A 22,701-nucleotide genomic window follows, 5' to 3' on the forward strand; every position below is an offset into this window, starting at 1 on the left:
TGCCTTGATTTTCTTTGAGGCTAGTAAAAGAGATGGGAAGTGTAAGGAAAAGACATATTAAGGAGAGATGTCTATCTCAACTCAAAGGCAATGAGAAATCCTCTTGGAAGTATTCAGGAGGTAGTCAATAGTCTTAATCTACCCACATCTCAGATCCAGATTTGATGCTGTTGACTAAACTGTGCCTCACAAACCGCCAAATTCATATGCCAAAGTCCTAACCTTAGTGCCTCAAACTGGAACTGTCTGCAAAGATCATCTTTAGGGATGTAATTAAGGTAAAATAGGGTCACACTGACAGGCCACAATTCAACTGTTTTAGTGTTCTTACAAAAAGAGAATAGGACACAGAGCTAGGAATTACCTTGTGGGAAGCACTGCCCTCAGACTAGGCCAGGTGGCCTTGGGATCATTATCTCTGTTAACACTTTGATACTAGAATTCTCACTCCCAGAACTGTGAGAAACAGATTTTCATTGCTCAAATCTCTTTAATGCATGGTTGTTTTGTGGCTATTCCCAGCAAATGAAGGTGGGAAATCATTGTAGATAATGTGGAAATGGAAACTACAGCTATGCAAATACAGCCCAAGAAATCAGCTATGAAGGAGGCAGAAAGGGACCAGGTGACTGGTGTCAGAGGAGCCATGGGAATAATCAGCATTGTCAGGGACAGCAGGCAAGCCCAGTTAGAGTGAATGAAATATAATTAACATGACACACATCATTTTACTGAAAGCAGTTCCTCCAGAATTACAGTGTTGAAAATGAAATCCTTGTTCAGATCTTGTTTGGGCAGCTACATTGTTGGGGTGTCATGGGAGAAACCTCCCTGCCATTTCTAGGAGACACACTTCCACAGCAGATTTCCTGGTCCTCTGGCTCTGACAATCATTATGCCCCCTCTTCCAAGATGTTCCCTGAGCCTTGGATGCAGAAGTTGTGTTGTGGATGTATCCACTAGGGCTGGGCACTCCTGATCATGTGTTCTCTGCATTTTCATCAGTTGTGGACTTCTGTAACTCTCCCCATCTAATATAAAGAGACGTTTCTTATATGAGGGATGAGGACCACACTTAAGGGTGCAAGTGTCAGCCCGTAGGATGCAGTTAAGAATTATGCTGGTTTAGTAAAGTGGCAGCCATAGGCTCTCCTCTAACATTCATGACTCAATTGTTCCAGGGTAGCTGGCTAGGTTTCCAGCACTGGGCATGAGTTCTGTCTTGTTGAGAGGGTCTTATGTCCAATTAGACAGCTGTTGGTTACTACCAAGATGTGAGTGCCACTATTGCATCTTTGGGGATGTCTCAGCATTGTAGTCATTGTTGTACTTTGTGGGCATCACAGCTGTATAGGACTATTGACTGCTTCCCTCGCATGGAGGCTTGCATAGTACCTTCTAGTACAATGAAAGCTAGTCTTTGGGGAGAAGGCTTCCTGGTCAGATCCAACTCAGATCCTCCAAATCCTACAGCTAATCTATTTTGATTTTTTTTCTTCTGGCTTTGGTGCTGTTGTGTTTTCTATCTAAAAATGAGAGTGAAAAATATAATTTGTATTTAGATTAGGCATTTGCTTTGTGTATTATGTTAGTCCCTTCAAGCTGATATATGTGATGTAGTTGAAAAACATCACCTCTACCTCTTACTGTTCCAGGCACCAAAATGCACCATCAGTTTACTTCTGAGAAGCAATATAGCCACTAGATTCTGTAATGTGTCTCAAAGAAGCCTGGCACTGAACTATAGCTCCTTTAATTTTCCCAAAGAACAAGTACTATTCAGATCAACTTTGATGTCTGAAGTATTTCTGCTTCTTAGCCAAGAAAGGGAAAATACAGTTGGATGCTGATAAAATAATTTTAAGTACCAACTATCTAGGTAAACAGAAATGCAATGTCACACAAATACACAGAGAACATGTGAAAAAAAACCATAATGATAGAAATTAGCTTGATGCCACAGCTCCATGCTTTGTTAGGAAGCTCCAGCAATTTATGGCACAAGCCTTATATTAGATTTTTGGATTAGAAGAAACAAACTTGCAGTTCATTACATTATACTGTAATATAGGGCTTAATAAGAGCCTGATAAATCTTCAGTATTGCATTACAGTATGTTAATGATTATCATCATAGCTTTCCCACCATGGGCACTGCAGTGTCATCACAGATTATAATTTAAGGGAAACATTAGCAATTCAGAGCCCATATACTACAGTTATTAAAGCAGTGAGTAGAAATCAGCTTTCTAGGTAATTTACCAGCTAATGACAATCGTTTCTGTACTGTGTCATAGACTCATATGAGAATAACTTTTTGTTTAAATAAGATCGATGCTCATAACATTCTTGTTCACCATACATAGCAACTCACCCGATACTGGTGACTAATACTTCCTCTTAATAAATTAATTTACTGCCTGACAACACACACAGAAAAATGTGGCATTTCGTATTTTTTCCCATCCCAGAGGTATTTAGCAAGTTTGTCAATTATAACAAAGAATCCAGATTGTACTGGTAGTAAACAAAGTGATAGAGTGTGATTCGCAATTGGGTACCCTGTGTAAGTACTGCACGATTTATGACCTGCTCAGAGCACGGTGATACTGCTGTGTCTGATCGAGTGGCTTAGCAAAAGAAAGACAGATGGCCTAGCAGTAAATAATTGCTTGATTGGAAGGCGAGGCTGCAGGCCTGCTTCCTGCTTTCCATCCAGCTTGACTTCACCTGGGGATCAGCAACTGATTCATCTATGCGTTTGTGGCTTCAAGTTGATGGACCAAGGAAAGAGTTATAATTTAATAATGAATAAAGAAAAAAAAGAGGCTGTAAAATGGAAGGGGCATATGGACTGCCCTCTAGCTTTCTCTGTTCCTCCTTCTGCTGGCCTTAAGATTCAAAGCAGATGGTGAATTATCAGCCCCTAAATGACATCTTTAAAAAAAAAAAAAAAAGACACATTAGAACATGAGGCCATTTTGGCAACTAAATGAATTTCAAAATGCAGTCTCTCGAATCAGTCACCCTGTGGTCAGTTTATGAAGCACTTAGGGAAAGTGGTGACCACTGTTCAAAGCAGTTTGGGTATCTGAGCTCACTAGAATTGTTTTGGGGTGTGCAGGAAGAAAGTTATTCAAACCCCACTCTCAGCTGACAACCTAAAGGTCATCTACTGCCACCATTATAGCCTTGGGATTCTCTCAAAAGCTATAGAAGCAAAGGGCAGACCAATATCATGATCAGGTCACTGAAGAATGAAAAAGAGAAGAATTCTCAACCTGTGGGTCTTGACCCCCCTTCACTGGGGTTGCCTAAGACCATTGGAAAACACAGAGATTTATATTACCATTCATAAAAAGTAGCAAAATTACAGTTATGAAGTAGCAACAAAAATGATTTTATGGTTGTGGGTCACCACAACACGAGGAACAGTTTTTGTTTGTTTGTTTGTTTGTTTGTATTTTTGTTTTTTGAGCTGAGGATCAAACCCAGGGCCTTGCGCTTGCTAGGCAAGCATTCTACCACTGAGCTAAATCCCCAACCCAAAGAACGGTATTAAAGGGCCAGTGGCAGCATTAGGAAGGTTGAGAACCACTGGTAAAGGGTGTGGTGGTTGATACATTCCTGTAATCCCAGCACTGATAAAGCTGAAGCAAGATCAGGATTTCAAAGCCAGCTTAGGCTACACAGTGATCTTGAGGCTAGCGGAGGCTACTTAAGACTCAAAGACAGTGGTGGCATGTGCTGATGTTAGACTTGGGAGCAGAAGACCTGTGTTACCAGCTATGTGATCTTGGACAAATCACTTGAACTTTCCAAGTTTCCTTTGTAACAAAATGAAGACTAAAACAGCTGTCCCTGCACACCAGCCTCCAAAGCATGTGAAGACTCTGTAATTCCTGAAGATTCAAAGGGTAGTTGTAGCTGAGCCCAGGTGCACAGGCCTGTAATCCCAGCACTAAGGGTGAAGAGGTAGAGATTCAAGACAGCCTCAGCTATATGAAGACTTCTAGGCTAGAGGAGAAGACTGACCCTGTTTCAAAAAAGAAAAAGAAAAAAGGACAGTAGTGATATTGGTGGCTTTGGTATAGAATGAGTAATCTTTAATGTCAACCTCATGGCTCCCCTGAATCACCCCCTCTTTGTGACTATGATTACTTTTGCAACTCAGCTGGCCAGCGTCGCTCTTAAATGTCTTGGCAAAGTCTACTCTCCATTTCCAGTGCCAACCAAGGTATGCAGTGCACCAGACATACTCTAAACCCAGATCATCCGAGGGATACTTCTATTTCACACTACAACGTGAGAGAGTTGCACAGGAGCAGTCTTCATCTATCTCCTGCAGAGTAAACGATGAAGAGTCATCTCTGATGAAGACTTGCAAGCCCACTGTGCAGCGGAGATGGCACCACTTGTGGCCCTGACACCCAAGACGGCTAAGCAAGCTGATTTTAGCCTTCAGAACAGATCTAACCAGCCTGTCTGCTCTACAAGGGAACAAATGAATTTGAAGTATAGGAACTGACTTCAGTCTGTCTCCTGGGCCTGGGGATTTGCAGTTTGCTTGTCCTGGATGGGCTGTGGAAGAAACTGCTAGAATCACTTGGGGTATGCTCAGCCAGCTGCCTCCTTTATGAAAGAGAATCTAAACTATTTTTGTCCAAGCAGAGCACCATTAGTAGCTGAACACAGGGTGTGCTAGACCCTGTCAGAGAAAAAAAAGCGAGCTGCACACCCCCCCCCCCCCCCCCCGGCAGTCCTTACAGTTGCCTCCAAGTAATTCACAGCTAAGCTCCTGGAAGAGGTCTGGAAGAGAATGTTCCAGCTGGAACTCTGAGGCAGCCTCCCATACAACCCAGGTCTTTAGAGCCCTCACTAAAATGACATGTTCCAGAACCACCATTGGGGGTGTGGTTTGGCTTGGCACCCTGTGTCTGCAAATGTTTTAGTTCATTGGCAGTTAATAGAAACAACTGTAAAGTAATCATAAGTAGTAGCATCAAGGTCTTCATGCTGGGAAACACAGAGACTGACAGCCAAACTGAGCTCTTTGTACTTGAGTCCTGGCCTTGCTCAATGATAGTCACACAAATTATTTCACTTTTGTGAGCTGTGGTTTCTTCATCTACAAAATGAAGAACATGGTAGTAACCATCTCTGAGCTGTTCAGAAAGGAATAAAACACAGCACCAGAGAGTGTGCAATAAATGGTGTTAAAACAACTCCTGGCCTTCTCAAGATAGCCAGTTTGCTCTGCCTGAGAAGACCCATTTCCAAAAGGAGCATAAATACCCCGCCTAATGAATACATGGCTGCTCTGTTCTTCCTGAAGCACCAAGGCACACTGCTGTTTATTCTGCTTATGAAGCTCAGAGGATGAAATAGTACAGTGTTCTGATTTCCATTCCACAGGAGGTCTGAGACATGGCGTAAATAACTGAAGTCACAGAAAGCTGGCTGCTGAGCTCCTCTGGGTTGTGTCCCCCACTGTAATGTAAATTGCCCTCACCTTTGAATATCAGGGCATGCACAGACCAGCCTTGATCTCTAATACCATCAGCCTCATTCCCAGCCTTCCTACAGCCGCTCATCATGAGAACCTTTGATGCTTTGGGGAGATCACATGGCTGATTTGACTCTAAATCTCATGCCACTGGCAGAAGATTAATTGCTAAGACCTGGAGAGGGGCCAGGTGGCTCTGTGTCACTGGACAGATTTATTTAAGGCAGAATTGTCCCTTCACAGATAGATAAGGCAATGGGTTCTGAGGGTTGACATTTACAGAAGCCATGGCAGGGTTTTGTAACACTGAATCTGGGTTTTCTGCCCTCTCTCTCTCTTGGAGCAGGGCTTATTTCCCAAGGCTGACTTCTCAGCAAGCAATGAGATTTAGAAAATCTGATGGAAGTTTGAGAATATGCCTGTTAGCACAGCATAGCCTCCTATTTGCTAAGGTCAAGGAGAGATTACATATTGTATTATGCTATATCAAGAGATGCAGAGGGAGGGGACAGAGAGAGAGAAGAGGGGAGGAGGTCAGCTAGGAACTTACCAACACTGTCAGAACCCAGAAAAGCTAAAAGGCAGCCAGTTGCAACATCAAAGCCTGGACAGTGGTCCTGAACCTTCTGGAGGAAATTTTGCACAGTTTGACTCTTGGTTTAGACTCAAGTGTTTCCAGTGACTTTTCAAGCCATCTGGACTCCAAAATTCTCCCAGAAACCTCAGTTTTGGCTCTTTGCCTTTGGTCACTCAGTCCATAATGCTGGTTTTTGTCCTGCTTGTTCACTTAAGAGACACAATTAGTGCTGGGTATTTTGTTCTCTGTACTTTGTATTCTAAGACCAAAGAAGCTTATTCTAAGATATGATTATATTTCTGTAATCCACCCCCATCCCTTTTGAGACAGAGTTTCACTGTAGCCTGGGCTGGCATTAAACTCCCGTGTGTAGCCAAGGACGACCTTGAATTCCTGGCCTTTCTGCCTCTATCTCCCCAGTGCTGGGATTACATAAGTACACCAGCATGCCCAGGTGTCTGTCTGTAATTCCTGCTCTTGGTTTTCTGTTTCAGTTCAGACGCCTTGCTGTGCAGGATGCATGCCTAGCATGCATGCCCAGCATACATTTGCAATATTGTTACTTCTGCTTGTTGAAAATCTTACCTGGTAACTTGATCGATAAGTCAGTGATTTAGCAGTGACAGCGTCAGGTGTTCCGGAGGGTGGTATAAAAGTGTAAATAAGTAGTAGTCTTCAGCTGGGCATGGTAGCACACATCTTTAATCTCAGCACTTGGGAAACAGAAGCCGGAGGATCTCTCTGGGTTCAAGGCCAGCATAGTCTACAAATCGTGTTCCAGGACAGCCAGAGCTGTTACACAGAGAAACCCTGTCTTAACCAAAAAAACAAAACAAAACAAAAAGCAAATCAAAGCCCCATGACGTCATGCACAGAGCTGTTTTTTCTGAGCAGCTGTTACTACTTTCTGAATACAATTTACTGAAAATATTAATAATGACGCGGGAAAGAAAATCATACCATTGCATAGCCATCTCATTGCATAATTCTATGAAATGCAGACGTATTTATAAGATTGTCCCTAAAAACTTTGTTCCTCTGAGTGAAGTGCTGTCTGTGTCTACTCTCTACAGATGAGCTGGAGAAACTGGAGCAGGAGAGATTGGCTCTGGAGGCGGCAATCAAAGACAATGAGTGTGAGGAGGGGAAGGGAGGCTTACGAGGCTTGTTTAAGAAAGCTGGCAAGCTGAACATTACCAAGCCAGCCCCTAAAAAAGGTAAGCACTTTTCAATCCTAGGAGCAAGACTTCAAGATGAGCACAGAGCTGAACATCACAAAGGGGTCAGAAGAAACATCTAGGACACTGAGTATGGGCAGGCACCGAAAGGTCTCTTCCAGGAAGGAAGGATCATGATGCACTCTATGGCACTTTACTGTATATATATTTAAAGTAGTTGGATGGGAGTTACCTAGTGTTTATGTAGACTGAGTGCCTTAAAATAGAAATGTCTGCTGAGAAGGAAGAATAGAAAATTAAGAACCAATAATACCCATCAATTTTACCTATACAATCCTTATCTTGCAGACGTGTCAGGGGCATACATTTGGCTGGCGCACTAGGCAAATGGGATACAGCTAGAAACCTGTTTCCGGAAAGGCATCCTTATAACTGACCGGAATGAGAGAGCGAATGGGTGCCTCACCGACACTAATTACTTCCTGTAGTTTTGGTCTAGTGGTAAACCTATCTCTGCATGTCTGGAAGACATCCCAGGGACAGAGAATCAAACATGAGAGAATTTGTTTAAAGTCATAGAAATGGGAGGGTTTTTGAAAACTTTATTTACTTTTGAAAATTGCCTTCTTCCCTAAGCAAGTGTGAGTTTGAATTTAATGAGGTCCACAGTGGCCTCTGCTGGTAGAAAATCAGAATACAGAGACCCCCTGAGACTGTCAAACACTGGTGTGAGACTAGAAATTGTTTCATTGTTAGTCCAGTGGCAGGATCCAAACGGAAGCTTTGCCAGCTCCTGGTCTATGGTGACAGCCAGCTCTGAAAAGACCACTCCCTGACTGTAACTAGTTCAACGCTGTTGACTTGTTCTAGTGTGTGTAGCCTAAGGTGGAAAATGTACCTGGAATATGAGAATGACGGGCAATACAATTTGTATCCTGCAGGCTATGGGAAGCTTAATATTTCCCACCAAGTTTCTTCAATGATTAATTTTTAATTTATGTGTGTGTACAAGTTCCAAGAGGACACCAGATGCCCTAGAGCTGGGGTTAGTATACAAGCTACTTGACATGGATGGGTACATGGCTGCTGGGAACCGAACTTTCCTAACTTCAGAGCCATCTCTCCAGCCCCTTCCCATGCACTTGGAAATATCATTTCCCTCCCATCGTGGTGGTGCACACCTTTAATCCCAGCACTTTGGAGGCAGAGGCAGGCAGATCTCTGTGAGTTCAAGTACAGCCTGGTCTACAGAGTGAGTTCCAGGATATCCAGAGCTATGTAAAGAGACCCTGCCTCAATACATACATACATACATACATACATACTTACTTTCCCATGAGAATTATATGTTTGAATCTGAAGTTGGAATTGGTATAAAATCAGTAACAGAGGGCCTGTGAAATGACTCAGCTGGTTAAGTGCTTACCACCAGGCCTGATGACCTGAGTTTGTCCCTAGAACCCATAGGGTGAAAGGAGAAGACTGATTCCCCCAAGTTGTCCTCTGATCTCCATGTGCATGCCGCGGCACACGTGTGCCCACATGTGCACATGTGCAAACTAAATAAATGTTTAAAAAATTTTAATTAGCAATAAGGCTTGAAAAAATATTTCTTTTTCCATTGTTGGCTTATTTGTAACATCAGTCTCTGTGAAGGCATGACCTGAGAAAGCAGCAAAAAGTTCAAAGCTAAAGCTCAGCCCTCTCCTCTTCTAATCGGGGAGAGGGAAGCCCCGGCGTCATTCCTGTAAGCGAGGCTCGTTCATTCTGGAAGTCCGCTTCTCTGTCACAGCTCTTGTTTTAGTAAAAAGGTACTTTTCCCAATGTCAACCTGCCGTGGTGTTCAGAAAAACAAAACCATAATGCTGTGTACTTTAATACCTAGGAGTTCAAACACTGCTCTACAGGGAGCCTACAGCACCCCGGGCTCCAGGTGGCGACAACTCTTTTGAGCTCTAGATCAAGTCCAAACCTGCAGGCTCTCCTAATGATTCTTCCAGATGCTTTGATTTGCATGGATGGAAGGGCAGAGTTTGGTCCATTCTACAAATAAATTTACTTTCTCTCTCGGCAGTCCTAAGGATAGAAAAACAATATGTGATCATTGCTTTAGAACTGACAGGCCCAGAACACGGCAACAGAGGAAACAGAACAAAGCGTCTTCAGAACCCACTAGATCAGAGAGGGAGCTCTGAAGAGGCCGTCAGCGCGGCTCTGAGCAGTCCCCCAGCACTGCCTCTTTGCATTAGAGCCACGAAGTACAGAGTCTCCAAGGCAAGGAAATTAGAAATAATATAGATGGTATGCCAAAGAAACCCCGCTGACAAGGGTTTCTGTAGGAAGTAGGCCTGCTTCCTCAGACACGCCTCCACTGTACCCATGTCAGAGTCAAAAACTGTTAAACATGGGGCTGGAGAGATGACTCAGTGGCTAGAAGCCCTGGCTGCTCTTCCAGAGGACCCAAATCCAATTCCTAGCACCCACATGGCAGCTCACAACTGTAAACTCCAGTTCCAGGGGATGTGACACCCTCTGCTCAATTCTGAGGGCACAGCGTGTACACATGGTACACAGACATACACACATGTAAAACACCCATACACATAAAAATAAATAGAGCTAGGGCTGCAAAGATGGCTCAGCAGTTAAGAGCAATTACAGCTCTTCCAGAGGACATGGGTTCAAGTCCCAGCACACACACACACATCCAATGGCTCACAACCTGTAATCCCAGCTCTAAGGAGTGAATGCCTCTGACCTATGTGGCACCTGCACTCACATGTACATAGTGCACACAGTGTGCATGTTTACCCACAGGCACACATACACAAATAAGATAATACAAATAACTTTAAACCAATTAGTAGTTTAGAGAAATATTACTCACGTCTAAGTATTATATATACATCTATCCTTAATTAAAACTCAAAGCAGTTTTTTTTTTTAATCTCTATGTGACCTAGATTTTTTCATGTCATTCACAAAACTTCAAACAATGCAAGAGCTTTTGCTTTAGCTTCACAGAACTCTTGAAAAAGAAACAGATGTGATCTGGGATTACAGAGAACTGCAAACCAGACTTTTGTGGAGCTCAGGACAACATTGTGTTCAATGAGTGAACTCTCCAACAAAAGGATGGTTATTTTTAATGTGTGTGTGTGTGTGTGTGTGTGTGTGTGTGTGTATGGAAGTGAACATGGCACATGTGTATGGAGGCCAGAGGTCAGCCTTAGGGCACCATCCAAGCTACAACTTCCCACAGGAAAACTGCTTGTGCAGCCTCTTCTTCTGAAAAGAATGTTTTTTTAACACATGCAGAATTGGGTTTCATTATAGAGTTTTTTTCAAACAAATGTTATTAGTACTGTTTCTCCTGCACTCTGTCCCCTCCCCTCCTGGACACTCCCTTCCCCATACCCTTCTTCCCACATGCCTGTCACGTGAGGCACTGTCCCCGCTCCAAACCTTCCCCATAGACACACACTGCTTATCCTTTCATGGTCTCCTGACCTAAAACAAAGATCACCTTAAAGGAGGAAAGATTTCCAATGGCTTGTGATTTCAGAGTTTGAGCCCATCTGAGTAGAGATGATGAACCACTGTGGCTTCATCTTTGGCAGCAGATGCTCAAGGCAGATGCTAGTCACATCAGGGCACACCAGAAAGCATACAGACCCCACAGTAGGAGCCAGGTTGCAACCTTCTATGGCCCGGCCCCAACTGAACTACTTTTTCCAACTGTGCTGAGCCCCCCTACAGGCTCCTCAACCTAAATAGCACCATCATCCGAGGTGGGGGAACAACTCAAGATATAAGCTTGCAGGGTATCTTTGAGGTTTAAGCCACCATACGTCTAAATTATAATTCCATCGTGAGAATAAAAGAGACCTAAAAATAACACACTGCTTTATAACAAGAACTGTAGGTGGAACCGAGTGCAGTTCTTTCCTTAGCTAAATCATGGAGCTCGACTTTGTAGATCGGAGCTCAGGATTTACCCATTACACCATGAATCGCTCTGCTGTTCCTCAGTAGGCTTATTGGAAAGTCACCTTGTTTCTGTCCTCAAAAGACAAACAGATGTATCACTGTGTCCTCCGTTTCAGAGGGCAACATCAACACCATCCAGTCAATGCACGTCGGGGAGCTCAACCAGAAGCTGGTGGAAGCCAGTGCTCAGTTTAAAAAGAAACAAGGAAAAGGCACGATTGATGTTTGGTGGTTATTTGATGATGGAGGTAAGCTGTCCAAAATGTTCACTGGGGAGCAGAACAAAATGGGTGCATATGAGAAGGGGTTAGTTCAGCCCCGTTTCTGAGTTCCTGAAGGCCATAAATCATTTAATAGCTGTGATAGTGAGAATGAATAAAATAATGCTCTCTTTTTTTCTCTCTCAATTTCTTTCATCCTTCCTGTTGTAATTTATACTCTTTATTCCAGGGTTAACACTTCTTATCCCATATATCTTGACTCTCAGAAAAAAATGGAAAGACTGTAAGTTAAGAATCTATGTTGGAGGAAAGATCAACCGTATTGAAGAGGAAAAAATTTCGTGAGTAATTTGAGGCTTGTCTTTCTGGTCATTCTGAGGATGGGCTGCTCCACTGCTTCACTTTTCAGTGCTTTGAGTTAGCTGGGTGTGGTGGCACAGGCCTTAATTCTCAGCACTGGGGAGAGGCAGAGGCAGGCAGATCTTTCTGAGTTTGAGCTCAGCCTGCTCTACATAGTAAATTCAAGGCCAACCTGGACTACATAATGAGACCCTGTCGCAAAAGAAAGAGAGAGACTTCTAATTAAAGTTGCATCATGTATCTTTGTAGATTCTTCATTAATGTACCCACTTGGAGCTGATGTGTAGATGGGAGAATAACAAATATCCAGGAGCTTGGTACACTCATAGTTGTCATGGGAAACCTGGGGATACGCCATGAGCAGCTCTCGGTCCTGAGTGGCAGGCTAAAGTCCTGAGCTCTGTACCTTCCAGAAACTGTGCAATTATGACAGAATTCTCATTCCATCAGTTTTTCTATTTTCTTTTCCCTCTCAGGTGAATGGAATTATGGTAAACACACACATATACTCACATTTACAATAAGGATATAAGTATAGTTATATATCTACTCTCAATAAATGTGTTACAATGCTCATACAATAATATCACATTTATTGATTCCTTTTAAGAGGTAGATGGACAGATAGACAGAAAGAAACAAAGAGAATAACAAGCCAAATTGGACAAAATTTAAGCAAATGATAAGCCTAGGAATTTTTGAACCACTCTACAAGATTTCTATAACTTTAAGTTAAAATTACCAATTTCAGGGGTGGGGAACAACATGTAGCCATACACTATAACTACTAGCTTACCAGCAACTTTATAAAAACTTCCAGCACTAAGAATTAGGGTGCTCCGCCGGATGACAAGGAGGACTTCACATTCTCTCTCATGAAGATGAATGCAGAGTTCCCTTTGCTCTTTCTGTTCTCTGGCTCTCCCAGGCTTTCTTTGCTTTTATTTCCTGGATTTTATTTTTATGACAAGATGTCTCCGAGGGTGTCACACTGGGCTCTAACTCATAGTCTTGCTGCCTCAGTGCCCTGAGCGAGCAGGCGTGAGCCACCTCAATCGACTGCGAGGCTTGCTTTATGCCCTCGGTGGAACAGCTTTGTCCATACTTAACGTCTCCAACAAATATGTTAACGAAACTCAAAACTGAAAAGCCTCCATCTGAAAGCTATACTGATTGCTTTTGATGCCTTAACTCAAACACAAAGACACTTTGATAGAAAGTAATTACACAGGCACTAACGATGTGGTTTTCTCCCTCTCTCTTTCAGAATGGCTTCTCTTCTCAGCAAATTTAGGATAAAATTTGCGGACATCCATATAATTGGAGACATCAACATCAAGCCAAACAAAGAGAGGTGTGAACTGTTTAACAAGCTCCTCTCCCAGCCCCCTGTTCCTGTCTCACTCTTTCTCCTGTTGCTTAATCAAGAGTTGAAAATGTAATGCATTTACCACAATGTCTTCTAGATGGATATTAAGGAAATGCTTTTCAATAACTATGACACAGAGCCACCCAAACCATTTTAATAGAGAGGAGAGGGTTACGGTAAGAAACCTGAGGAAACGGCTCCCATCCCAGGGCAATTTGAGGTTCCAGGCACTAAGGGGCTCAATGCTAATGGCCTCTGAACTTTTGCCGGAGCCTCTAAAACTATCTGAGACCTACAGGGTGGTTGAAGTCTCACTACCAGAAAATAGAGAGTGACAGAGTGGGAATAATCACTTAAATGCCTTCAAAGCACGGCATTTTAACCCTTATCAAATGTTGAATTTCTCAATTCTATTATTATATCAGCCATTAACAAAATGCCATAGATAGACAGTTTGGCCAAGTGACACTTGTTTCTCGGTTCTAGAGGCTGAGCAATCCAAGATCAAGATGCTCTGGGGTGTTTATCTGTTGAGGATTCTCTTTCTAGCCCAATGCTGGCCACTTCTATGTCCTCCTGTGATGGAGAAAGAATTCTGATATCTCCTTCTTTTCTACTAGGGTACTAATTCCCTCATGGGGTCACCATCCTTAGGACTCTACATAAAGTGAAGTTCCCCCTAAAAGCCCCACCTCTAAACTTCACCACATTGGGGTTTTAGGCTTCACAGTGTGAATTTATAGCAGACAACAAACCTTTGGTTTCATAGCAACAGCCTCTGGGAACTATTGGTATTTCAGGTTATATCTTCACAGGATATCCCAAAGATGCAAGAATACTGCCTGGAATCATGGTCAATTATAAATTAAATGAACTGCTTAGACTTGTAATTTAGCTATTACAAGAAGTTTTCAGTTGTTTATAGTAAATTATATTTACTGTTCCTTGTGGATACAATATGATGCATTTGGCTTAGATTAGACTGGAGACCACAAAAAAGATCCCCTAATGGGACATGAAGGCTTCTAAGTGCCTTGGGTCCTACAGTCCTGTTGGATCTTCATTGACCACTGTTTCTGCTTCCTCTGGCAGTTCTTGATAAGCCATAGTTCTACAATCTCCAAATCTTCTCACCTCTTCCCTTCTTATAGTATTGTTTCCTGTGTGAGCTTGATAAGTATCTAAAAATATTAAGACTTAAGATGTACTTTCTATTGGCCAGATAAACTTGAACTTTATATTGTTTAGGGTGTCTATGAGCTTGCTAGGGCTATGTATGGGTCAGATAGAACACTTTGCAGAGCACCTTAACTGTGATAAGAAAGAGGACACTGGTAGGGCTAACCAGATATGCTGTATAATATTTCCTTGTATCACACATACCTCAAGTGCCTGACATTCTTAGGCTTCTGCAGTTACAAACACATAAGTAAAACAACATATTTCTAATTCCCTTTGGCAAGTGGAAATATTGCTCTGATCAGAAGTGGATCATCATACAGTCTCCTGTCATCTGAAGAGTTGTAGCTCACCGAGTCAATGCCTCCACGGCATTTGCAGTCATGTGACCCAGCAGGTTCATTCTGTAGCTCTAGTTGGTAGAGATGGATCCTTCATAACAGAACAAGCCAAACAATTTTTTTTTCATGAACCCCTTAGTGACAGGGTTTAGATATCATCATATGTCAAGGTCAAGCCACTGTCCACTGTCTGGCGGGGGGTGGGTAACCATTGTATCTCTTCAAGCCCTTGCTCAATGCTGAACAAAAATTAGTCACCCAGTTCTTGCAGCACCAGACTTTGTCTTCATTACTTACCTTTGTAAATAAGCAGTCATTTCTCAACTCCCTTGTCTTTTTACCCCTCAGCCTGGTTTTCTCTACTCAAGGTTCGTTTCTTTCTCTGTCATCCAGCCTAGCCTCTGTCCAGCTGCTGTGGCCGTTCCTACCCTTTCTGTTCTACCACTGAATGTGAGATGTGTTACCTTTACTAATTGTCTTCTCCATTCCAGGAGAAGCTGCTCGTCGTAGTCCAGACAAACCTTGTCTTGTTATACTGACTTTTGCCCCATACTGTCCTCTTCTCGGGGCATTTTCATTTTTTGTCCTTGTGTCTAAATTTTATTGCCGACACCGTTGGTATCCCTCACACAATGTCATTATCCTCCTGCAAAGAGAGTGACTTCCCTTCCTTGAGAAGCCAATAGATTAGGTTTCAAAGTTTTGCTGAGTTTCTCTCTGCTGTACCAAGGTTGCAAAGAAGATACAGAGGGAACACATCCATCCTTGCTAAGGTCAAAGCACTCTGGTGGCTAATGTACACTGCCTTGAGAGAAAGAGACCATGTGCCAGGAGGAGTGCTCAGACAAGCCATGTCCTCTCCCACCCTCCCACCACGCTTGGCCCCTATGGATGTGTAAAAGGCCATGCACCCTGCTGGTAACTCGTGTCCCAGGATGTGAAAGTGGCCCTAATTTGGAAGAGAAAGCAGTCATAGGGTCCATGGCACCTGTGGCCTCTGGCAGCAGGTCAGGCGTGTTGGTATTAACTCTGGGTAATCCAATCGAACAGAGAAAGCTCTTGTAGATGGACGTAGCCCCAGGCCATCGAGCTAGACCATCAAGAGAATACTGTCCCAATTTCAGTGCCCGTGGTGGCCTTCTTGGCTGGGCAGTCTTTACTACCATTAACAACTGTCCCCAGGTCACTATTTTTGTCTAGCTCACCTGGTGTTATACAACGTGGGTTTGTCAGTGATTTGCTTGGGGAAGGCTAATGTTAAATTATCTCTCAGTCCCCTTTAGTAAATCCTGCAGGCACTGTGAAATGTTGGTTAGCTATGTCGGAGGCATTTTGTCATAGACACCTTATCTCTAAGTATGGGAGGGCCAAGGGTGAAGACAATACAAAAGCTGACTAAATGAGAAAATAATTGAGCCTAGAGAAACGTAGGCCATATTGTGGTTAGAATCAGTTTTTATTGTATAAACTGAATTAAAAGTCATGGGCCAAAGACAGCAATCTTTATATGGAAATCAAGGAAAAAATGGAAGCTATTAACTAGATAATTTAGCTTAAAGATGCTAGATGCTAGATTAGTCTGAAAAACAACTCCAATAGATTACTTGGAAAGAGGAAATCTTATGTAGACCAAGGATAAAATTTTGAATTATTATCACATTTTTCCTCCTTCCCTTTCCTCTCTCCGGGAGAAAGTTTTGTGCAGTTAAAATCATGTTGAACTTCTGTATAAAGAAAATGATGGAGAAGACAGAACAGTTATTAGTTAATTTTAAAAAAAACTGAATTAATCCTCATTTATATTTAACAGCAGATGTTACTTGGCTGAGAGTCAATTAAAAGATACTTTAAAGAAAAATCATTTGGGGCATAGAGAGATGGCTCAGCATTAAGAGCACCGGCCAGGGTTTAATTCTTAGGACCTATATGTTGGCTAATAACCATCTATAACTCCAGTTCCAGGAGACCCAGTGTCCTGCTCTGGTCTCCCTCATCACTCCCTTAGCATGTTTCAGTGCAAGAAAACCTCAGAGTGACTTGGAAGACAGAAATTATTGTCACAATTAAGTAGGCTGACTTTCAGCTAAATGACCTAGAAAATAATCTTTATAACAGAGGCCTGATTCTCTTTCATTCTTCCTATTCTCCCTTCGTGTAGAAAGCCATCAATGAAAGTTTGCTTAGCTTATAAAGGCAAGGTGACTGACAAGAGCAACTAGGACTCCATACTTGTTCTTGTGCATTCAGGAGGAGAGATTCTCCCTAGTCATTGCAGTCAGCTTCTTATGCTCCATTCAGGATTCATTGTCCCCCTAAACCACTGGGCCATTCATGGTAGGCACCATAATACTGAGTGTATATTGGCTCACAACTACCTGGGTTTTGCTCAGTCCTTGCAGAAAGCATAGAAATGTGCTATAATTGGTCGATGTAGATGGAACAGTTCTCACCCTGGATACTGTGGAAACAGCTACTAATTTCCACTCCACCTCTGTTTCTAGGGAAATCATTCTTATGCTGTGTTTTCTAGCCAGGCTCTGGATGAGGTGCAGAGAAAACCCAAACTGCACTGAAATAAGAACATATAGAGTTTAAACACAGCTTTCCATCCTGAAACCAAGTTTGGGGCTGGTCAGCACGATGCTACCTCCCTTTCCTGAAGCACTGAACCCACACCATCACTCTGGCTCTCACGGGGCTCCCAGGGGCCACTGTCACTCCCTTCTATAGGCCAGATGCCAGGTTCGAGGCCAGCCCTGCATCTTACTGTCACCTAAGCTCTCTGGGGGTTGACACTGTTGGAAGGAACAGCAAATGAACGCACTGTTGAAAGAACAATAGGGGCACATCAGTTCTCCTGCTTACCTGTCGGCTCCCCACTCTCTACGTGAGTCAGCACAGTAGGAGTCTGCCGAGTTCAGTCCCTCTTCAGTCCTCTACAGAGGCTTACTGGCAGAGACAATTTTACTCCTTTGTAATCTCTACACTCTTACCTGCAAATCCTAAATCAGGCCAGCTGATGAGATAATTAAATTCACCACTTCGTATTTTAATTTCTTAACCCAAAGCGTATGGATTCTAATTATCATTCATCCCAAAGTTACTAAATTGTAAGTAAGCTAAATTATATAAAATCAAAGAAAATTATTCATAGTTGAGGGCTTCTTAAGCAGAGCTCTGGAGACAACTCCTTCCATAAATTATAAGCTTCACTTTGTGCCGTGGTTTGAAGAATAAATCTTAGGAGATTACCATGTACGACAAGAATGAGATTCTTTTTGCAATTTTTAAATGTTCCATAGCTCTCAGACACTGCCTCTTGCTTTCTCCTCAATGATTTATTTTTAGATGCCCTAAGATGGCCTCAGATTTTTAGGCATTAAATGTTATTGATTTTTGTCCTCTCGCTTAACACAAACATGAATAATAGTCATTTGGAAATCTCAGACAGCAACATCAAACACCAGGACAAGGACACCATTATTTTCCGCAGACATTTTGCACTAGAACTGTTAAGCCTGTGAGAGCCCAGGCTAATTTTCCTGTCTGCCCAAAGCCTCCTGGCAGAAGTAGGCATTGTTAGTTGACTGCAGGTGAGGAGGGCCCCCAGCTCAATGAATGGAGGTCATCTCCCAACTACAGTAACTGATAGAGGTCTCCATTGATCTGCCTTACAAGCACATGAATACTCAGGTGTGGGCTTCACTGTCTATAGTATAAGTGGATCTTTAACTACATTATGCAGAAAACGTATCTGTGGAATAATTACTATCTGCGTGTTCATGAATTAATAACATCGATGATCCTTGCTACCTAACCAGGCCTCAAACACAGCAGCTGCTTGCTCTGGCTAAGGAGGGAGTACTAGGCTCATGGTTTCTCTCACAGCACATTCCCGGCAAAGATGGCTCTTAAAAGATTTGCATTCCCTTCAGCTCTGACTCTTTGCTTCTGTCAAATAATAAGTCCATTTCCCACTGTGAGGTCTCTTTTACACTTCAATTTCAGCTGGAAAGTCTTTGAAGAGATGATTGAACCTTATAGGCTCCAGGAAAGCCACAAAGATTTGACCACTGCTGAGAAATTAAAAAGAGAAAGTCCATGGAAAATTACAGATGCAGAACTGGAAGCTGTCAAGGAAAAGGTAAGGACTTGTCTTCCTTCGTTTTCACTTGACTGCCTAATTAGATGAAAGAGGAAACAGTGGTTGATTTCGAGAAATGTTTCATCAGGTCAAGCTGCCTTCCCTCAGCAACCCAGGCACCTGCGTTTTCAGGGGCTTTTCGATCATATTACTGGATATAATCATTTAGAAAACATTTTCATTTTTTTTTTTCTAGAAAGTAACTCATTTTTTTAAGTTAACAAAACAAGTTATTGGTCCATATTATGAGGTCTCCTTTGAAATGTGTTTTTATTAATCTAAAATAATTTAAGTCATTAGGCATACAATATGGATAAAGGTAAATTGACCCACAATTTAAACAATAACAAAGGCCTTTAACCTGATAAGCACAGCTGTGAAAGTGGACACAAATATCTACAGAAATGTATGATGTATTGTTTGCAATAATGAATACAGATGTTGCGCCTGGGCTAACAAGATATAGCTCATCAGGTGGCCTGAGTTCAGTCCCCAGATCCCATTGTGGAGGCAAAAACCAGATTCATAAAAAGCTGTCCTCTGACGTCTACAAGCACACTGCAGCTCTCACACATACACCATACACACAAAGGAATAATAAAAGTACTCTGTGCATGTGCGTGTATGCATGCGTGAGTGCCTCTGTGTGTGTGTGTGTGTGTGTGTGTGTGTGTGTGTGTGTGTGTGTGTGTTGCACAAAGTGAGATGGATGTAAAATGATGACCTTTCCTAGAAAGCACAACGGCCAGTAATTCCAGCACTCTGGAGGCTGAGGCAGGATCACAAACCCTGGGCCAGCCTGAGAAGAACACAGAACAACCAGAAGTTTCTCTCTGGCCTGAGCTTAAATTGAAGTGTTAGGTAGTAATGATGATGGAAAGAACAGGGATGAAGCTTTAAGCACAAAGCTCAACATGTTCATCGGACATTAAAGGACAGGGACCACTGAGCTTATGGAGGAAGAAAATATTAAACCCTTCAGTGTTGAAAACAACACTGAAATACACCAATAAACTGTGCGTGTGATTAAGTACCCAGTTTTAACAGAGACATAGCATGTAACCAAGCAAGTCAGACGTATGAACCTGGTTCCGAACCAGTGAAATGCAAAAATAGGTGTTAGTCCCATCACTGTAAAATAATTTTCCAATGAGTTTACTGGTGTCTTTTTACTTGAAACCAGAGCAATGCTGATATTGTCAGAGAGCTTGAAGAAAACAGAATAGTACAGTACCTACCTTCACACGCTGTCCAAGAGCCTAAGATTCAGCTGGTTTTCTTCAGGCCTGTTTCCAAAGCCTCTGTTCCCGTCTTTTTTAGTTTTGCCATCTCGTTGCCCTATGCCCCTAGAATCTAGTAAGCCCCCACGTCACAGTGACAGTGGAGACTCACTCTACAGTTCTTCAGTTTCCCAGGAAGCTTTGCAACACTAGATCTTCACTTTTTAAGTAGACTCTATTTTTTTTTAATGATGACTTTTAAAAATCCTATCTTCTGTGTATTCATGATTCGAGATAGGAAGATAACTTCTCATTCATAACTCTGGTAGACCTGCACTGAACTCAGTCTAAATACTGTCCACAGAGTTACCGCCAAGTTCGCCTGAATGAGCTCTTACAGGAACATTCGAGAGCCGCCAACCTCATTGTTCTGTAAGTGAATGGGGCACCTGTGACTGGTAGGAAGGAGGGAAAGGCTGAGTGGGCTGATCAGAGTAAAGGCCCAGGAATCTTCCAGTAGGAAGAATTTTTCAAAGATAAGTTGGAGCATGTGAGAGTTTAGGCAGTGAAAGCAGGTAAATATCACCCTAGGACAGGAATGACTGAGTCCTGCAAACTGCAGCAGAACCTGCTTGGACTTTCTAGTGGTTCTGCAACATTCATGGGTCCAGAAGCTTGTGTCCATGTTGGACTGAAGCTGCTCCTATAGTCCTGCCCACATGGGCCAGGCCCCAGAAGCCTGGAACTCTGAAATTCCTTCCCAATAGCCCAACTGGGCCACAGGGCTCACAAACGTCTTCCCTTGATGGGTGTTCCTGAGCTGTGTGTGTCCATGATTGATTTACTGGGTGGGTACTTCTGAGCTATGTGTGTCCATGGCTGACTCACAAGGTTCTGTGCAGTGTGGAACAGGTCACCAAAGACAAAAAGTCATGAGCTTTTATCTTTTCATTCTTTATCCCATGGCCCTACCAATGTTAGGATTATACCTCCTGAAAATATTACTTATGTAATGAAGATTGGTGCTAAAAATGGAGAAATGTCCAACTGTTTTATTTTTACCCCATGAATTGGCCTATATATGAAAATATATGTATCTTTAAGTATGGTGTGGCCTGGAGGACTTCTACTTCTAATGTACCCCCCCAAAAAAACTCCCAGGAGATATTGGAAGGAAGGGTAACTTCCCCCATAAGGCAAATATCAGTTTATTAAATTCTCTGTTTAAAATTACAATTTTATTTTGTCTGCACAAAAATGACTAAGCCATTTTTCTAATTTATACGTGTTTGTGTCATCTGAAGGACACATCAATTTAATTTCTCTGTTTAAAATAGTTGCAGTGCTCTTGTTTGAGGGGGACATGATACACATTTCAGGCTACTAGTTATTACTAATTCACAAGTGCAGACAATGTCCCTTCCTGCCGTAATTTTTCTCTGTTTTTAATTTTTCTTCCATGTCATCAGGAGCCTTCCAGTGGCAAGAAAAGGATCTATCTCGGATTTGCTGTACATGGCGTGGTTAGAGATTCTGACCAGGAACCTCCCTCCTGTGTTGCTTGTTAGAGGGAATCACAAAAATGTCCTGACATTTTACTCTTAAAGTGTGAAAGATGAGAAATGTTGTAACTTGATCTCTGAATATGAAAAACATCTGGTACTTTGTGTTGTAAAACCTCATCTATGAATAATATACAAACCTCTAAAGACTAGTCTACCTGATTCTACATAAATTTTGTCTTAAAAAAAAGAATTATTATTAATGAGAGCTTTTTCCATTAGTTTAAGGAGTATCAAAGGCCATGCCGCTCCTAGAGAAACACTTTGTCCGAGTTGCTGATAAACAAGAAATGAATAAAGCCTGGCTGGCATGCTAATCTGGATGTGAGCTCCAGGCAAACTTAATCTCTTGTTTCTGTGGAGTCTGCTGCATGGCCCTGGTGCAGACCTCAGTCCCACACCAGGCTGTCCCTAAGCGCTTATTGACAGGCTGGTATGGTGACAGCAGGTGCCAATCACAGGAAAAGACCTGCTGGGTCAGCGGCCTGACTCTGCTTGGCCTCCTGAGAGGCTTATGAGGATTTAAAAATCAATAACTGAAAACTTTACGAAGGGCTAGAGTCTACAGAATGTTCAAAGCAGTTACCTAAATAAGGTTTATTTAATGCGGCAGATAATATGCTTACAAGTGATCTCTGATAACACATAGCTTGCATTTGCTGCTAGCTGAAGGTATGTTAGGGAGGTGAGCGAGAGACACATGCTCCACTTAAATGAAATACAGTCGATTCTTAACATATAAATATCAATTGTCTTCCCTGCTAAATATTTTTTAATTTCTATCTTAGAACTACTTTGCCTATTTTTTTCTAATTAAGTGGTTTGCATAGATGAAATCAAAATAGATGTCTCACTGAAAAATAATCTCATAAATTTTCAATCCACTATTAAAAATACATCCAGACTCTATATTTATTTACTTTCTATACTTCTTATATGGACTTTAGGGAATAACTAAGATAGGAATGGAGAAACTTGTAAAATTTAAGAATATGGGTGCTGATTTTCTTCTTGATAGTGTGTCTATAATATTTAATCACAGAAAAAAAAAACCC

At 42.2% G+C, this 22,701-nt stretch overlaps 1 protein-coding gene across 1 annotated transcript in view; it reads left to right on the forward strand.

Moving 5' to 3' along the window:
* Slc12a1 (solute carrier family 12 member 1) overlaps positions 1–21,738 on the forward strand; it is an 80,122-nt gene extending 58,384 nt beyond the window's left edge. The window contains exons 21-27 of the mRNA XM_036185040.1: positions 7,156–7,299; positions 11,367–11,498; positions 11,701–11,812; positions 13,099–13,185; positions 18,729–18,864; positions 20,449–20,516; positions 21,554–21,738. Coding sequence (XP_036040933.1) covers positions 7,156–7,299; positions 11,367–11,498; positions 11,701–11,812; positions 13,099–13,185; positions 18,729–18,864; positions 20,449–20,516; positions 21,554–21,689 — 815 coding nt within the window. The 3' untranslated portion in view covers positions 21,690–21,738. The remainder of the gene's footprint in view (positions 1–7,155; positions 7,300–11,366; positions 11,499–11,700; positions 11,813–13,098; positions 13,186–18,728; positions 18,865–20,448; positions 20,517–21,553) is intronic.
* The last annotated feature ends 963 nt before the right edge of the window (positions 21,739–22,701 follow it).

This window comes from Onychomys torridus, chromosome 4 (assembly GCF_903995425.1).
Source record: "Onychomys torridus chromosome 4, mOncTor1.1, whole genome shotgun sequence".
Classification (NCBI taxonomy): Eukaryota; Metazoa; Chordata; class Mammalia; order Rodentia; family Cricetidae; genus Onychomys; species Onychomys torridus.